At 46.7% G+C, this 17,746-nt stretch overlaps 1 protein-coding gene across 1 annotated transcript in view; it reads left to right on the top strand.

Annotated features, from left to right (window-relative positions):
• C2CD3 (C2 domain containing 3 centriole elongation regulator) overlaps positions 1 to 17,746 on the top strand; it is a 59,204-nt gene that overhangs the window by 37,349 nt on the left and 4,109 nt on the right. The window contains 8 exon segments of the mRNA XM_035901788.1: positions 1,995 to 2,133; positions 3,726 to 3,790; positions 5,489 to 5,694; positions 6,275 to 6,375; positions 7,403 to 7,579; positions 9,156 to 9,373; positions 12,449 to 13,487; positions 14,170 to 14,272. Of these exon segments, the coding sequence (XP_035757681.1) occupies positions 1,995 to 2,133; positions 3,726 to 3,790; positions 5,489 to 5,694; positions 6,275 to 6,375; positions 7,403 to 7,579; positions 9,156 to 9,373; positions 12,449 to 13,487; positions 14,170 to 14,272 (2,048 nt within the window).

Here is a 17,746-nt window from a genome sequence, read left to right as displayed (position 1 = left end):
CATGATACACTGCAGCAAATTAATCTCACTAATGTGAACGTGGCTAAAAAGGCTCCAAGCCTGGAGGAACGGTCACATACAGAAGGGAAGAAGCCCTAAGCATCTCTCCTCCTTTTTGGGCTGTAGTTCAGTGCAAGTTGTTATATACTTTCTGCAGCTTTTATTCTACAGTCTCTAATCCATGATATCCAGAAGCATCTGGGGAACACCTAGCTCCATCCCTTGATTTGACCTTGCGTTCCTCTGGTGATAAACTATCTGCCTCTAAGTGCAAACATACCCATTTAAGTCAGACGAGTTCATTCGTTACCTTTTTTCTCACAAACCTTTTCCCAGGTTATTTCAGGATGAATAAGGGAGAAAATGCTTATGGTTCCTAGCCCTGAACTAGGTTTATGCGAGGTGTCTTGGAAAGGTTTCACCGGTGTACTGCAGAGTGAAGGCCATCCTCGTTGCTTAGCTTGGGCAATCACAAAGGTCTACTTTGGCCATAGGTTAAGAAGCTACTTAAAAACAGTTTCGGAAAAGCCAGCCTGCTGCCCCATGTATAGATCCCTGGAGTAGGACATGAAGGCAATTGATTTTTCCCTCCCTAGTGCTGATATAAACTTTGATGTTTTGGCCAAAATGTTAAGGCCTCATCTACACTAGACTTTCTTCTCTCAAATCTCCTGCTGGTGCACTAGCAGGGCTGGTGGGAGCACGTGTGCACTTAATAGTGACCGGTATTTTACTTTCCATGTACTGTATCCCTGCTCAAAGCGTGTACCGTGGGAAGATACAGGGAACTGTGACCATTGATCTGTAACACTCCCTGTAACTCCCACTTCTGCAAAGGGTATGAAGGATGGTGGGAAAAGTTGGGAGGGAAGCCAGCAAGAATTTGAAATAAAATAGCATATACTGCTTTTTCTGCTGTATTTAGATCTTCATAACAGATGAATCATAGAATGTTTTGAGTGGGAAGGGACCCCCTAGAAGTCATCCAGTCCAACCCCCCTGCAGGAGCAGGGACACCTTGAACCACATCAGGTTGCTCACAGCCCCGGCCAACCTGGCCTGGAATGGTCCCAGGGATGGCGCCTCCACCCCCTCTCTGGGCAACCCCTGCCAGGGTTTCACCACCCTCAGCGTAAAGAATTTCTGCCTTAGATCCAGTCTAAACCTACCCTGGTTTAGTTTAAATCCATCCCCCCTTGTCCTGTCCCAGCTGGCCCTACTAAAAAGCTTGTCCCCCCCTTTCCTCTGGGCCCCCTTGAAGCCCTGAGCGGCCGCACTCAGCTCTGCCCGCAGCCTTCTCTTCTCCAGGCTGAACACCCCCAACTCTCCCAGCCTTTCCCCATCACAGAGGGGTTCCAGCCCTTGGACCATTCCCATGGCCTCCTCTGGCCCCGCTCCAACAGTTCCATGTCCTCCTTGAAGGACAGTGGTACTTGTTTCTACCTTGCAGGGATGTTAAGTTTCTCTAACTATTCCAGTCTTTCTGAGATGAACTAATAGAGGCTATTAAAAAACTTCATTAATCCTTGGGTATCATTAACACTGGCTGTGCATTTTCTTATTCAGTCAGTGCAAGTGAGCTTCCCCTCAGCAATCCAGCTGTTAGGGCAAACTGCCTTCTGCGAGGCTGGGTGTTTTCCGTGTTTGCAGCTAGGAACCTATGTGGTCCAGCATGGAGGGTAGATCAAGCGCTGGAACAGGGTCCTGGGAACCTGAGTTTTATTCCTAGCTTTTCCTCTGACTTCTCAGATGATCTTGGGCAAATGGTTTTCCCGTTTCTCCCTTGAGTATTCCAGTTTCTGCTCTGTAAAAGGTTCATGTAATATTTGCTCCCATTGTAAATATAAAGTATCTTCAGCTCCACCAGTGAAAAGGAGTATTTCCTAGATGGTGGACTTATTTGTTAATGATCTGGTTTTAATTGCTGGACTGCCTTTAGATTATTTTTTTGAATTATTAATAACAAACCTGTATTTAATTCTGTATAATTTTAGGGAGTCCTTTGACAGAACGTGAAGTAACAGCACCCAGTAGCTGCGTGTCATTCGCTGTTGCTGGTGCAGATGCTCCAGTAACCACTTCAGTAATAGAAAATACGGACTCACCGGTCTGGGACTTTCAGCAACAAGCAAGGTAAGCGATGTGGACTCGCACAGACGCACTTTGGATCCAACAGCCAGGCTAGGTGTGAAAAGGACGTGTCCAGCTGTGGCGGGGGTGGGCGTTTTTCTACTTACCGGGCCTGTACTCTCAGCTAAAACTGCTTGCTTCCATGTTTTACTGTCACCACGTGCTCATATTGGGTGAGAAGTTGTTTGAGGAGGCTTGGTCTTAAAGCTAACGTGAGAAGGGGCAGTTTGATGTGCGCGGAGCCTTGGCTGCCTTGCGTTTTGGCTTAAGACCTTGGGTGAGTTGGTCTGTTTCCGTGCATCTGTAGTTTCCCCATCTAGAGGAAGGGGCTGCTGATTGCTAAAGGACTCTTGCCAAGGTTGAGTAAGACTTGATCCAATTTATTGGCTTTTTCTGTATGTTTTACTTGGTTTCATGCTTGGAAATTATGTCCTGGTTCAGGAGAGCTCTAAGTTTAGGTTCACCTACTGAAACTTTATATATATGGAAGTTAGGTTTCTGACTCAGAGCTGTTCGGCCTTGGCTTCCTCTGCAGTCACTGGAGAGAGGCAGGCACCTCCAGGCATTGTTAGAGACCCAGCTTAGGACAAAATTCCCTCAGGATGCCTGTTGCTCTCCGGTGCCTGCTAAAATATCGTAGGGTACGTAGCTCGGACTTAGATATCTGAGCCTCAGTTAGAGCAGATGAATCGACCACTCCGAGGAACCTCAGCAGATCAAATCACAGTAATATTCAGTAATAAACCCATGTTTGCAGTCTTGTGGTTTCCCCAGTGTTTCAATACCAGATTTTAAATTAATTCCAAAAGCGGTAGCCAAAAAGCGTTTTCTAAACTGGGTGGAACAAGTCTGTTAGAGGCAACAGGAAAGTGTACTGAATTTATTTTGTCCATCACAAAATGCATGCAGATATGTACCAGTGCCCTCACAGGAGTGGGCTTTTCTGCCAGACTGCTGAGTTGGGTTTTTGGCTTTAGGGAATTTGTAATATGAAGATGAAACCATTGAAAGACTGATGGCTGAAGTTTTGTTTCAGAGGTTGCTCGTGCTCAGAGTCACGTCTGAATTGCTTCAAGCAACGTAAAAAGCTGTTCTACGTTTGACACTTCAATTTTTGGGGTGTTTTTTTTCCAGAAATCAACTTCAAATATTACAGTTTTCAACCATAACCCCACTGCTTTGCTGTCACTGTGTTACTGAGTCATGAGAGAAACTGGATTTCTGTTTCTTCGTCGTTTTATCATCCTATCTTTTAAATTTACATCAAGAGCGAGGAGAGGGAAATACTTCTTGAATAAGCAAAAGCTGAAACCATGTCAAGCTAGTCATGCTTTTGAGGGCTCAGTGATTTTGGGTTTTGTTGTGTTTCCCACCCCCCATCATTCCAGAAGGCAACCGATCTGTCTGGCTAGATACAACAGCACTGAATCTTCAGAGGCATTTACTGCACTTGCTTTCTTTTTCATAGAATCATAGAATCACTTTGGTTGGAAAAGACCTTTGAGATCATCGAGTCCAACCTTTAACCTAACCCTGCCATCCCACCACTAAACCACGTCCCTACTTTGCATAACAAATTATGATTTTGTTAACAGATTATCCAAAGAACTTCTGCTGGATCCACAGCAAACCTTGGTCTTCAAAGTGTGGCATAAAGCAGGTAAAGTTTTGTAGTGCGGTATTGAGAGGAGCGTCTTTTCTGCATCCCTTTCCTTGGGCGACTTGTAGTTAATACAAGTAAAGTAAATTCTATTAAGTGAATTGGAAAATAGATATTGTGAAGACATTTTTTTGCCTCACATTAGAAGAATGCTAGGGATAAATACCGATTGGTTTCCTGCCCCTTGTCATCCTTCTTTTCCCCATTAATCATCTGGCAAGGTTTGGTTCCGTTTTTTAATTTGACAGTGCTTTAAAGGTAGGATTTTCCCAGTGAAGGAAATTCTTTACTGTGGCTTTCATATGCTGTTTGTTGTCTTGCAGTTGGTCAAAGTAAGGCCAGCTGGTTTTAATGGAATACTTTTAGAGTGGCATGGATATATTTTAACAGTTGCTTCTGTCTCAGCATTCACTGGGGGAGGTGAAGGCCTTGGGTTTCAAATCTAACAACCTAAAAGCTTTTTGTAAGCATTTTTGCTGAACCTGCTGGTTATTGTTAAACGATAAAAAGATGCTGCTAAGAGTTCAAACTGGTGTTTGCTTGTTTTGTTGATAGCCCATATCCTCCAATATTTAATTGGTACCAAGCAAGCGCAAAACTCTGTGTTTATTGTTGTGAAGATAGCCCTACTCCTTCAGTTCAAACTGCTAGGATATGATCTTTAAAATCCTGGGGGTTTTTTCTTTCTTTTTACATATTCAAGTTCATCTGACTGATATTTTGCTTCAGAAATAAACTTCCTGTGTAACTCAGCCTTTCTCTGTATTATACAGAGTACCCTGTGTCCACATTGATTCTCCTGCCAGTCCCTTTCCCTGCCCCGGCCTTTCATTTTCTCTGCAGGGACATTTTTAGCTGACTGTAACCGCTAAGGTAATCCAAATAATACCCTCTTCTTGGATAGGATTGTTTGTTCTGTACTTCGGATACATTTGCAAGCCAGAAAAGACAAAATGTAACGCAAAAATGCAACAGCGTAATGACAGATCAGCATTTTTGCAAGTTTTGGCAAAGTGAAAAGGGAAGAAACAGGAGTTTCTGAAGTGAGAATGCAATTCTGGAGGTGGAGTGCATTCGCTGAGGTCCCCAGATTGGCCTCCAGGTTCATTCTGATAATTTTTTCAAGCCTGCTTGTCTCTTATTTCTAGCCCACTTTCAAGCTGAATATTTTTCCCTTGGTTACAAGCCTTGTTTAACTATATCTTCTGATTAAATATTGCATAGGGTACATAACCCTCATGCCCTTTCTTACACCTGCAGCAAGGCCCTCGTCCTGCTGTGAATTATGACCAGCGTAGCTGTTCAGGTTATCATCAGCTGCAGTAAGGACAGCTGTTTTGGCAAATCCATAGGGAGGAAGCTGATTTAATTGCTTGAAACAATTTTTCCGGCTTCTCAATCAGGCACCGTGGATCTTGTAGTTTGAGGCACATTAACCACCAAAATCTAAGTCTTGTTTCTGTTGTCTTAAACTCTGTTTTCTATTTCCTCCACTTTTTTGTTCCACTCTGTACTTGCTCTTTAACTCAAGAGAGCTGTCAGCTTTTAAACCATTTTTTCAGTTTTATACGATGTTTTTCCCTGTGATGACTAGACATATTTCAAGGGCTGTATAACTAACTGATTTTTAGCATTCTTGAAAATGTTCCGTTTGCATGCAATTTAAATTAACATGTGCTTTATATTCTTCTTCCCCAGAGACTGAGCGAGTGATAGGATTTGCATCAGTGGACCTTTCTCCTCTTCTTTCTGGCTTCCAGCTCGTGTGCGGGTGGTACAACATTACAGACTTCAGCGGACAGTGCCGAGGGCAGATCAAAGTAGCAGTTTCCCCCCTTCAAAACATAAATAATCTCAAAGAAGAAAGGCAAGCAAGGATCCGGACCCAGCCAGCAAGTTCTTCAGTACGTACTTCAGTTTCTCCTCTGTGCATATCTGATCCATTTCCTAATCTTAAGGCCAAGGGCTGGGTCCTGCCCTGGGGTCACCACACCCCCACGCAGCGCTCCAGGCGTGGGGCAGAGGGGCTGGAAAGCTGCCCGGCGGAAAAGGACCTGGGGGGGCTGGAGCGTGTCCAGAGAAGGGCAGCGGAGCTGGGGAGGGGTCTGGAGCCCCAGGCTGCTGGGGAGCGTCTGGGGGAGCTGGGGGGGTTCAGCCTGGAGCAGAGGAGGCTGAGGGGAGCCCTCATCGCTGCCTACAACTGCCTGAGAGGAGGGGGGAGCCGGGGGGGTCGGGCTCTGCTCCCAGGGAAGGGGCGATGGGACGAGGGGCACCGGCCTCAAGTTGTGCCAGGGCAGGGTGAGGTTGGGCATGGGGAACAATTCCTTCCCCTTGGGGCTGTCAGGGGCTGGAAGGGGCTGCCCAGGGAAGGGGTCGAGTCCCCAGCCCTGGGGGGATTTAACAGCCGGGCAGATGAGGTGCTTTACTCTTTTCTCTATTTTCTTGCTGTGGAAGGTTCATGTGCAGTGTCCCTCTTTATTCTAGGTGAAGGCCAGCTTTCCAACAATTCCCAGTAATGCTACAGGCTTTTCCAAGCAGACGTTGAATACCTTGTCGAAGGAAGTCAGTGTTCCTACTCGAGAGCGGTAAGTCAGCTGGCTGTCGGTCATTTGGATCATTTTCAGGGCTCAGACATCTACCTGTCCAAAAGCTATTGACTCTACTGAAACAAATATTGAGCCCTGTCGAAGGTCTTTCCCTGTGTTTGGACTTAATGATTATGTCAAGTTCACTTTGGTGGCCCAGGAGACGGAAATCCTGGGGCAGGTACCTTTCTGCAAAACTCAATGTTCTTTTTCTTCTCAGTGATGTTTCTTTTGCTTCCTTGCACCCTTCTACATTAGGATTTACACTGTGCCATTGCTAAAACTGGCAGATACTTCATAAAAGAAGGGTTGTGGTTTTATTCTGTTTTATTTTTAGTAAGGCTAATGAGCGTTATCGTATTACTGATATATCCCCTTTATTTTGCCATAATGCCTGGCCATGGCCAGTGAATGACAGCTGGTAAAACGCTGTAATACTGCACATTCTAGGAGTAGGACTCTCAGATATCCTGCAGCAATGCCTGCTTTCTGTCCCATAAAATGAGCACCAATGTTTGTACGTTTAACTAGCAACCTGTGAGAGAGTGTTTTAATTGAAGGTTTGTTTATTTAGCATATGTAGGAGAGGTTGCTGAGGGCCAGGGTTTAATGGTGGGATGGCAGGGTTAGGGGAACAGTTGGGCTTGATGAGCTTAAAGGGCTTTTCCAACCTGAACAATTCCATGATTCTATGATTCTATAGATGATCCTTTTCCTGTAGGTGTCTTTGAAGTTTAGAGGGAGCATGTGGGGCCACCATTATTTGACTTGAAGAACTGGCTTGGCAGCTCCCAGCAGAGATTGCAAATTCCCTATCAGCCATGCTATTAACCAGTGTGGAGAGGGTAGCTGCAGTTCACTTTATTTTAGTGTAAATCTGAAACAGTAAATGCTCTTCTTGATGACATTTGAAAGAGCTAGTTTCACCCATTGGTGACTCCTTAATGCGTTTAAAGATGTTGGATATCCTTAGTTGGCAGATTTTTCGCAATTAAGAAATTTCAAACTGTTCTGTTGTTAAACATAGGCCTGTTTCTAGCAGACTCAGTCCCCCTGGAACACACACGCCTCGTCACAAAGAGCATATGCAGAACGTGCGCAGATTTCACGAATCCCTGCAGCAAGCAGAAGGGAACACGCACCGGGCGGCAAACATGGACTCGTTATCGCTGTCATCGCGTGCTTCTCTTCTAACTGCTCTCAGGTAAAGCACAGCTGTAGCCAGCGAGGTAATTCAAAGCCTTAGGTTTGCAAAGCAGAGCTTTAAAGAGAAGAATCCTTGCACCAAATTTTAAAGGAAATGAAAATGTAAATATACAATAACTGGTTAAGAGGCATCAGTGGGATATCAGTGTAATTTACAGCAGGATGAGATGAGATGGCATCCTGGGGTGCATCAAGAGGAGTGTGGCCAGCAGGGCGAGGGAGGTTCTCCTCCCCCTCTACTCTGCCCTGGGGAGATCCCGTCTGGAGCTCTGTGTCCAGTTCTGGGCTGCCCAGTTCAAGAAGGATGAGGAACTCCTAGAAAGAGCCCAGAGGAGGGCAACAAGGATGATGAGGGGACTGGAGCATCTCCCCTAGGAGGAAAGGCTGAGGGAGCTGGGCTTGTTCAGCCTGGAGAAGAGAAGGCTCAGAGGGGATCTCATCAACACCTACATATATCTCAAGGGTGGGGGTCACGAGGACGGAGCCAGACTCTTCCCAGTGGTGCCCAGCGCCAGGACAAGGGGCAATGGGCACAACCTGAAGCAGAAGAGGTTCCAGGTGAACGGGAGGAAGAACTTGTTGACTGTGAGGGTGCCCGAGCCCTGGCCCAGGCTGCCCAGGGGGGCTGTGGAGTCTCCTTCTCTGGAGATCTTCAACCCCTGCCTGGCCGCTGTCCTGTGCCCCCTGCTCTGGGTGAGCCTGCTTGGGCAGGGGGGTGGCACTGGGTGAGCTCCGGAGGGCCCTTCCAACCCCTGCCACTCTGGGACTCTGTGAGATTGGAAAAGCAGGGACTAGGGGGCCAACTCTGCATTAGGACTGAGGCTCTAGCAACAGTGTGAGTCTCTGAACGGCAACAGCAACAGCAGTGTTCCCAAATCTGGGTTGAATGCTTTGCTTTGTCCATCTTCGTACACCTACAATGCAACACACGCTCTGGAGTCACTTGTCCTCCGCGTTGGTTTTCGCAGCTACAAGAACAAGCCTGTAAGCATTTTCATGGTGCATGGAGCAGGATGTCCTTTCCCAACAGGATGCCTTTCTCCTTACTAGAAGCACTTTCTTTTGACTAGACTCTAGATTAAAATCGGGTATATGTTTTAGGAGAAAAATATTTGTTATTTGTAGGAATATAGGACTTGAAAGAGACTTTGAGTCATTCCATCCCTTCCCTTGCTACCACAAGCAATATACCTTAAAATTCTTAGATCAGGTAGAAATCCTCAGATTTTTATCAAGCTCAGTCATAAAGTCAATTAATATTCTTGGCTTTATGACTTCTACTGGAAGGTCATCTCAAATCCAACTCCTTTGATTAAGTAAGTTTAAAACTAGCTCCTTTTTTTTTTTTAACTTCCGGCCTAAGTTTCACAGCTAATTCGGCATTAATCCTTGAGTGTTATCCTCTTGCTTAGACCGAGCAACCTCAACACTTGCCTACTCATCTATTTTTCAGTAATAACCCTTAATCTTGCATTTGCATATTTATGTGATGTTAACTAGAATGATACAGGTAGCAGTCTGCCACAGGCTTTTTTTTTTTTTCCTCTTACCAAATTTCTTACCACTGCTTACAGAAAAAACTTGAGTGAGCTGGATGAGGTCCAAAGATACTTCAGTCAGAAGCTGACCAGGTCTTTTCCTGACTTCAGCTACGGTAACACATCCAAACCAAGTCATGAGGAGCGGGACAGTGATCATCAGAGCTTGACAAGCAGAGACGTGGATCCCAATGGATGCCATCTTTTGGAAAAATCCAGTCAGTTGGTGTCTCAGGTCAGCAGCCTAATCAACGGTAAGTTGTCATTTGGTCTGGAATTTTTTGCCAGAAGCTGCCTAAAAGTATCTTCTAATTTCATACGTAATCAGGACCAGTTGCCAGTGTTGGTAATTGGTACGCGTTGGTCTGTTGGGAGAATGCTTCAGAGAGACTTTCAAACCCGTCAGTAATCCCAGAATCCCAGCATGGCAGGGATTGGAAGGGACCTCGGGAGCTCACCCAGTCCCACCCCCCTGCCCAAGCAGGCTCACCCAGAGCAGGGGGCACAGGACAGCGTCCAGGCGGGGGTTGAAGATCTCCAGAGAAGGAGACTCCACAGCGATAGTTGTAGGTGTTGATGAGATCCCCTCTCAGCCTTCTCTTCTCCAGGCTGAACAAGCCCAGCTCCCTCAGCCTTTCCTCACAGGGGAGATGCTCCAGTCCCTTTACCATCCTTGTTGCCCTCCTCTGGACTCTCTCCAGGAGTTCCTCATCCTTCTTGAACTGTGGAGCCCAGAACTGGACCCAGAGCTCCAGGTGGGGTCTCCCCAGGGCAGAGTAGAGGGGGAGGAGAACCTCCCTCACCCTGCTGGCCACACTCCTCTTGATGCACCCCAGGATGCCATTGGCCTTCTTGGCACCAAGGGCACACTGCTGGCTCATGGTCAGCTTGTCGTCCCACCAGGACTCCCAGGTCCCTCTGGGCAGAGCTGCTTCCCAGCAGGTCAGCCCCCAGCCTGGACTGGTGCATGGAGTAATGATAGCATTGAACTGAAACCATCAGAAGGAAGATTAGGTGGAGTTAAGACTCTCTCAGGATAGCCTGAATTCTACTTACATTTCAATATCTGTTCAGTAGAAACTGGTTTTTTGCGGGAAAACAATCGACAGAATGGAACTGAGCCGAGTCTGTGGTTCTTTGCTAATAGGAACTGGCATATCTCTGTTTTCAGGTGAAAATGCCCTGCAATACCTAAAATAAGGCTCTGTTAGGATAGGTAAGACAAAACCCTTAGTAAGCAGCTGCTTTTCTGTTTATCACATTCGATACATTTCCTCTTTTAGAGGCATCGGTGCAATTAATTTTCCCTGTCATTTGTGCTCTTGGACACAGCGTGACATCCTTAATAAGGATGGGGGTTGACACAACAGGGAAGGAAACCGTATCTCTTCGTACACCTTGTTTTCAGACGTGTGTGGTTTTTGCTCTGCCTGGCATTCCGAACAGCTCCGTTGTTTTTTTCATCTCAGCCCCAGCCTGCTCGCTGATTGCAATTTAATTTAATGTTCGTGTCGCTCTGATCTCATAGCAGAGAGGTGCTGTGAGTAGAAAGATGCCTAGGAAATCAAATCCATGCCAGTGCTTTGAAAATATTTTATCAGAGTAGAGAATGAACTGTGGCTCGGAGCACTGCCCGTTGAAAAGTTATTCGGTGCTGTTTCTGCCTGTGGCTACCTACAGGGAAGCAGCGCTTCCAAGAGATGCAGTTGAAGGGCACAGCCAGACTCTTCCCAGTGGTGCCCAGCGCCAGGACAAGGGGCCATGGGCACAACCTGAAGCACAAGAGGTTCCAGTTGAACGGGAGGAAGAACTTGTTGACTGTGAGGGTGCCCGATCCCTGGCCCAGGCTGCCCAGGGGGGCTGTGGAGTCTCCTTCTCTGGAGATCTTCAACCCCCGCCTGGCCGCTGTCCTGTGCCCCCTGCTCTGGGTGAGCCTGCTTGGGCAGGGGGGTGGGACTGGGTGAGCTCCCGAGGTCCCTTCCAACCCCTGCCATGCTGGGATTCTGGGATTATGCCAGAATTTGCCATTCTATTATCACCGCCTTGTTCTTCGCTTTTTCTTTTTTTGTTTCTTTTTCCTTCTCCAAGGTTTTGCTCTTTTTGTTCCCCTTCTCATCTTTATTCATTGTTTTTACCGCTGCTTTACATGCTCTCCTCTACAATCTGTCTCAAACTTTTCCTTCTCCTTTTCCAAACGTCCTCCACCGTTACCTCACAGCAAGACTTTTTCTCTTGCCTCCAAGTAGCAGTAGTTTGCCATTTAACCTAATAGTGATGAACTAATTTCTCAGAGAAAGAAATGAGTAGGATCTTCTAACTAGGAACCGAAAATAGGTAGTTGTAGCTTTTTAAAGCATTTGCAAAATCCCCAGAGATTTTCAGGATCACATAGGTTTTATTAGCGTTTAGGCTCCTAATCCAGTCACCTTCTCCCCCAGCCTGTGTTAGGAGCACGGGCAGCTCTTTGTTTCCAGACTCTACAGTCTAACAGAGCAATAGTCCTGAGTGCCTTTCTGTTTTACAAATATTTAATTAACAGTTGTCTGTCATTTGATTTGAGTTGCTAAATTGAACTGAAAACTGGAGAATATCAATAGCAACTCTGTCTACTGGGCCCCTGCATAAAGCTGGGGAACCTATGAGAGGAAAAGGTGGTTAGATGATCCTGTCTGGATTATTCCTCTCTCCTTCCCATGTGGTCTGAACTGTCCAAACTGGTTTTAGCCACTCCAAGCAATAGGTATTTTTTTCCATTTGCTTTGGGTGCACTTTGGGTGTACCTGCCAGGGCAGGTTTAGGCTGGACATTAGGAGAAACTTCTTCACCGAAAGGGCTGTCAGGCTCTGGAATGGGCTGCCCAGGGAGGTGGTCGAGTCCACATCCCTGGAGGGATTTAAAAGAAGGAGAGATGAGGTGCTTAGGGCCAAGGTTTAGTGGTAGGATGGCAGGGTTAGGTTAATGGTTGGACTCGATGATCTTAAAGATCTTTTCCAACCAAAGTGATTCTATGATTCTATACTCTCTATATCAAAGCATTTTCACTGTCTGATTTTTTTTTTCTTTACATTGATGTAGGTACTTCTAGTTATATCCCAGTAATTTCATTCTGAACATTTCCTTTTTTCCTTAGCATTTCTGGCCTTCTCCTGGCCTTGTCAATGGTAAAGAGAGCAGAATGTGATCACATCAGCAGAATGTCTGACAAAGCCGTGTGTGTTTAACTCCTAACCATTCTTGCATATATGATTTTCTGCGAAAAGTCTGAATAAATCAGATAAAAGGTGAATTGTTGCTCTGTGCATTTACTGATGCTGTTTTCTATTAATCAGACTTACAGACTATAACTAAAAATAGCAAAGAATCTTCTAACGTGCATCAAGACAACAGCGGAAAGCTGGGTGCTACGCGTGTACCCAACCAGAAGGATGAAGAAGCCAGAACTGAAGTACGTCAAGGCCAACTTGAGTTGGACTCGCCCAGCGTTGGCAGCGATACACGGCAGCCACGCTCTTGTGGCAGATCGGTGTTTGACAGGCGCATGTTGCACGAATTTCTAGAGCAAGCTGTCCCTGAAGATGAGCTTCCTTTGCCAACGGACTGTGTCCAGGAAGGTGAAGGTGCTTTTGCCATCCAGCCACACAGCGAAGAAGAATATGAAGAAGACGTTATAGAACCACGAACTCTTAACGAAATAACAATCATGACGGACAAAACTAGTCCCTGGTCCAGCGTGCTCTCTGAAGTGGAGCAGGGTGCTGACCAGCAGCCCATAGACTTGGGGCCTGAAGATCAGCACTCGGTGGATACAGACTGTTTGCGAAGAGGACACAGCAGACGGAGCAGCACCTTCTCCAGCATACTACAAGGTGACAGCCACAGCCTACTGACTGCCCTTAGCCCGTGCGTTAGCCTCCACGCAGACGAGGGCAGTCCTTGGGCAGTAACAGAAGGCTTTCCAAGCTTGAATAGCAGCACAGGAACAACGGAGAAGGAGCTGTTTCAACCTGCTCGTTTGTCAGAAGAGTATCAAACAGCCAATGGCCCTGTAGAAAATGGAAATTGTGACTGGGATAGAGCATCTAACACTAAACCAGCAGAGCAAAATGTAGAGTTTCAGGCAGCCTCCAAAGAACTACTGGCGTTTCCAGGAGACATTGGTTTGACCAATCCAAAAACCACAGAAAGAGAGAAGGAGGAAGGCGGTGAGGTTGTAAATGAAGATCATCAAGACAAGGAAGAAAGTGGTTCCAATGAGATCTGTGTTAAGAACGTGTCAGCCCGAGCAGGCTTGGAAGGAGATGGTGAAAGCTTTTCTGATGACAGTAGTGAAGACCCACTGGAGGAGTCTGTCAAACCAAAAATGGTTTTGTATCCTTCTTTTCTCTTTTCTTAAACACACGTTGCATTTAAGGAACGTGTCTTAGTTCTCGGTTAGAGTCTCGCTGGCCTCAGGAAAGAGAAATTTGCTATGGGGAGCTCTTCCCTGGGAAATGAGTCTAGAACTGGTGAGCTGGGAAGGTGTTGGAAGGCTCTGTTATGTTGTGTTTCACACAACGTAGCGATGACTTCCTTGCCATTTGTAACCAATATTCTGTGATCCGTGAGAGTTATTTCATTTTGGGTAGTTTCAATGTGTCTTTTTTCATTATTTCCCCGTGTTGTTTTTCTCCGTGTATTATAGCTCTTGCGTTTCTTCTGTATTAAAAGAAACGTCGTTTATTTTGCCTTTAAAATACTTCCCTGCATTTCTTGCACAGGTCCCAGATCTTGCACTCAGTTTCACTAAGTTGTGTTGGAATTTTTGCAGGATGAAGTGCTCTACAAATACATGAGGTATTACTGTAAAGCAGATTGGGTGCCCCATGCTCTGTGAGGCCAGGTGAGAGAACCAAGTGTTCAGAACGACTGAATATGGATTAAAATCAATGACACTCACTGCCTGGATTCCATTAACCGCTGTAACAGCGAGGCTTATTCCACATCTGCAGCTCCCCTGGAGCTCCGTGCATCCTCACGCTGCCAAAGGTTGTTCCTTAACAGCTCTGCTCAGATCTGATCCTGTGGTTGTTCCCAACTTCTTCCTTTCACCCCAGCAGATGGAAGCTTCCATGAGGCTGCTCAGCGTTTCTTCTCATCCTTCCACAGCTCTGCAAGTAAGTGCAGGACATCCTTTCCTTTATTGTCCTAGCTTAGCAGAGTCCCTTCGTTAAAGTAGGAACAGAAGAACTTCTCCCTTTCTTTGCCTGTCAGCACTCGGGTTAGAGGTGATGGCTTCCAAATCAAGTCAAGGACAATCTTTCCAGTGCCTCTTCTCTGTGTGAGAATCATTTTCAGCATTCACGGCTGCATCACCTGTGGTACTTGGGCATTTATGTTACCCAGTTTGTCTCCATACTCCGCGAATGTTGCTCTTCTCCACTGGGGTCAGGGGAGGTGGCAGGTGCTCGCTCCGTGCTTCTTTGTGCTTTAATGTGAGGTAAGGTGCATAATTTCCAGGACGCAAACGCTGTAACTTGTAATTACGACTCCAGTTTACATCTTTTAGAGAGACAGGTAGGCATCCTTTAGAGTTCGCAGCGGAGAGGCTCTCCTTGAGAGAGAGCAAGTAACTGCTCTTCGACGGCGGGAGCAGTAGAATGGTTGGAGCGGTCGTTACTCATACAGGAAAGCTGCTGGTTGCTTTTGCAGTTTCCTAGGTGGTTTTATGGGCGTAAACATTTATTTACTGCAAAAAGTGATAGAGGATTTTATTTCCGAAAAGTTTGTGGCTCGGTTGTTTTGAGGTCTAAATATTATTTTTTTCCAGCCACAGCTCTGCTGTGGGTGTTGATGTGGATCTGGGTGCCGCAGCAGCTGGGCTGTTTGTTTACCGCTCCCAGAAAAGATAATGTGTTGGTTCCCTTCCTTATGACCTATGAAAAAACGCTCCCAGGAACATTCATGTAATTGGAAACAGCTTGCTTGGTAAAACAGAACAGAATCAGGCAGGATCTAAGAGCTCTGAAGTGATGGAAACTACTTTAATTTAATAAACATGTTTACAGCTCAGGCAAAATACCTGACTTTTTGCTGTTAGGTGGTGTAAAAATGACTTTTTTTTTTTTCTGTTTTACGTAATATTATCTTTCCCTAGAGCCCCTGAAACTTGTTCCTGGTGAAAGTAGAGATCTCTGTCAGAGGGGTCTCAGCCACAGAATGCTCCAAGGATCCTAAGATGTGTCTTGGTTATAACACCTAGACTGCAGCATGTCTTAGCGCTCGTTAAGCACACTTTTCATGCTGTGTCTAAATATTTTGGGTGAAGTCAAAAGCAGAATCTCAGATGTGTTTCTCCTTTGGAATCTCCTTCAAATTCTCCTCATTCCCTTCTGTCCATCGCTGATACCCCCCTCCCCTCTGTCTCGCTGTCATGCTCCTGTCTCTTAAGTTTTGCTTTCTCTGCAGAGTTGGCTCCAGTTCTTCCCGTGGAAGCACCGTGTCTTTCTGTGCCTCTGCAAACCATCACTCAAACCTATGTTTTAATATTAATACCAGCTTGACTTGAACCCCCTCTCTCTGCAGTGCTAAGTGTAGTGGCTAGAAACGCACTCCTGAAAGCGATTAGGAATTAGGGAGCATGTTAGCAAGGCACTAGTTGGATATAGCTGACCTTAAACCAGCTTAATTCCAGGATTAGCGACAGCTAATCCTTCGCGGTGGCACTCGTAGGCTTCTGCTGAGATGGGACTCAGTTGTGCCTTGTGCTGTGCGCCCAGCATCAACCAACCTCTGTGAAGAGCAAGAAGTTTCTCACTTATGCCGGTGGTAAAGCATAGTTCAGGAACGCTGTTTTCTCATCATTTTGTTCTTCGTTAGCCTTAAGAACATCAGTTTCTAAATCTGGGTCGGTTTGCTTTCTGCACAGTTCAGCAAACACCGAGCGTGAGGGCAAGGCTGAAACCCAAGCTGTTCTCTGAGGATCAGCAGCCCCTCTCGCTCACGTGGCAGCTGGCAAACTTCACTCCTGGCAAAGCCTCATGAAATCTAAAATTTTTTGACCTTTTTTCTCCATTACATCACACTGAGGCTTCCAGTTCCCGAGGTCCTTCCCAGCTCTCCTCTTCCACACTGGTCACCTCCTCTCCTGACTGATCCAGCAGTTCAGCTTCTCCCGCTTTTCAAGTTCAGCAAGCAGCTTTTTTCCTCCTCCTTTTTTCCTCCTCCTTTTTTCCTCCTCCTTTTTTCCTCCTCCTCTTTTCCTCCTCCTCTTTTCCTCCTCCTCTTTGCCTCCTCCTCTTTTCCTCCTCCTCTTTTCCTCCTCCTCTTTTCCTCCTCCTCTTTTCCTCCTCCTCTTTTCCTCCTCCTCTTTTCCTCCTCCTCTTTTCCTCCTCCGAGAACAGCACTAAGGCTTTTATTTACTAAATTCCTCCTCCTACCCTGCCCAACAGAAACGCTGACCTTCTCTTTCATTGTCACAATCAGAAAAAGAAGAAAAGGTGGCTGTATCCTTCACGTCCCTTTCGGGGTGCTGGCTGCGCCCCGCGATTCCATGTGAACCTTTTCCTGTCCCAAAAGCAGAAGTAGGTGGAAGGTCACTCCAGGGGTCAGCTGTGGCCCATTAACACAGATCTGTTTTCACTCCTTCATCGCTGCACAAACAAAACCAGCCCCCAGACCTCCTGCACCACGGGGCTGAAACATTCTCCGCCTCGGTTACCAGAATTCTTTGACCTTGAAATAAGCCCCCCCCCGCCCCACAACCTATAAAATACGAAAAAACAGTTTGCTTTACTGCAGTCCCTGGCACGCAGCAATTGGATAATCCTCGCCTGGGTTAAGTGTCCTGCTGTATCGCTGCCATTTCTATAAAAAGAAAAGTGAAGCCTGATCTCCTCCGCCCAAGTCCTCTTCCCTCTCGCATCTTCCTGATTAAACGTCTGTGCTTCGCGGCGGAGCATCAGCGGCTGGGCGGCTGTGACTGCGCTGGCTTCCTGACAGAGAGGGAGAAACCCAGGCCAGGCGCCGCTCGTGCTCAGGCCGTAGCCTGAACTGGCACAGCCTCTTCTGGAGGTGAGGGACGGGGTAAACACGACATCTCGAAACCGTGCAGGAGGTGAAAACTCTGACTGTTTGAAACTGCCCGGTTGAGGTGTCAAAGGGGCATCTTAAAAATGCAGCATTGAGGCTGGAATGTCTTGCTCAACGTTATAGGGGCGAGGAATTGGTGTGTTGCAAAGAGAAATAGCTTTATGCAGAGGTAAAGTATGGAAGTGTAGCTCTTCCCTGTAGCCGTATCCCAAAACTGTTGGTGAGGCTAAACCTGCAAAGGTAATTTCATAGAATCATAGAATCACAGAATGGGTTGGGTTGGAAGGGACCCCCAGAGGCCACCCAGCCCAACCCCCCTGCAGGAGCAGGGACACCTTGAACCACATCAGGTTGCTCACAGCCCCGGCCAACCTGGCCTGGAATGTTCCCAGGGATGGGGCCTCCACCCCCTCTCTGGGCAACCCCTGCCAGGGTTTCACCACCCTCAGTGTAAAGAATTTCTTCCTTAGATCCAGTCTAAACCTACCCTGGTTTAGTTTAAAACCATCCCCCCTTGTCCTGTCCCAGCTGGCCCTGCTAAAAAGCTTGTCCCCCCCTTT

Source organism: Egretta garzetta, unplaced genomic scaffold (assembly GCF_000687185.1).
Source record: "Egretta garzetta isolate BGI_Z169 unplaced genomic scaffold, ASM68718v1 scaffold1159, whole genome shotgun sequence".
Classification (NCBI taxonomy): domain Eukaryota; kingdom Metazoa; phylum Chordata; class Aves; order Pelecaniformes; family Ardeidae; genus Egretta; species Egretta garzetta.
Note: the sequence above shows the minus strand (reverse complement) of the source record. Positions and strands in the feature narration are given on the sequence as shown.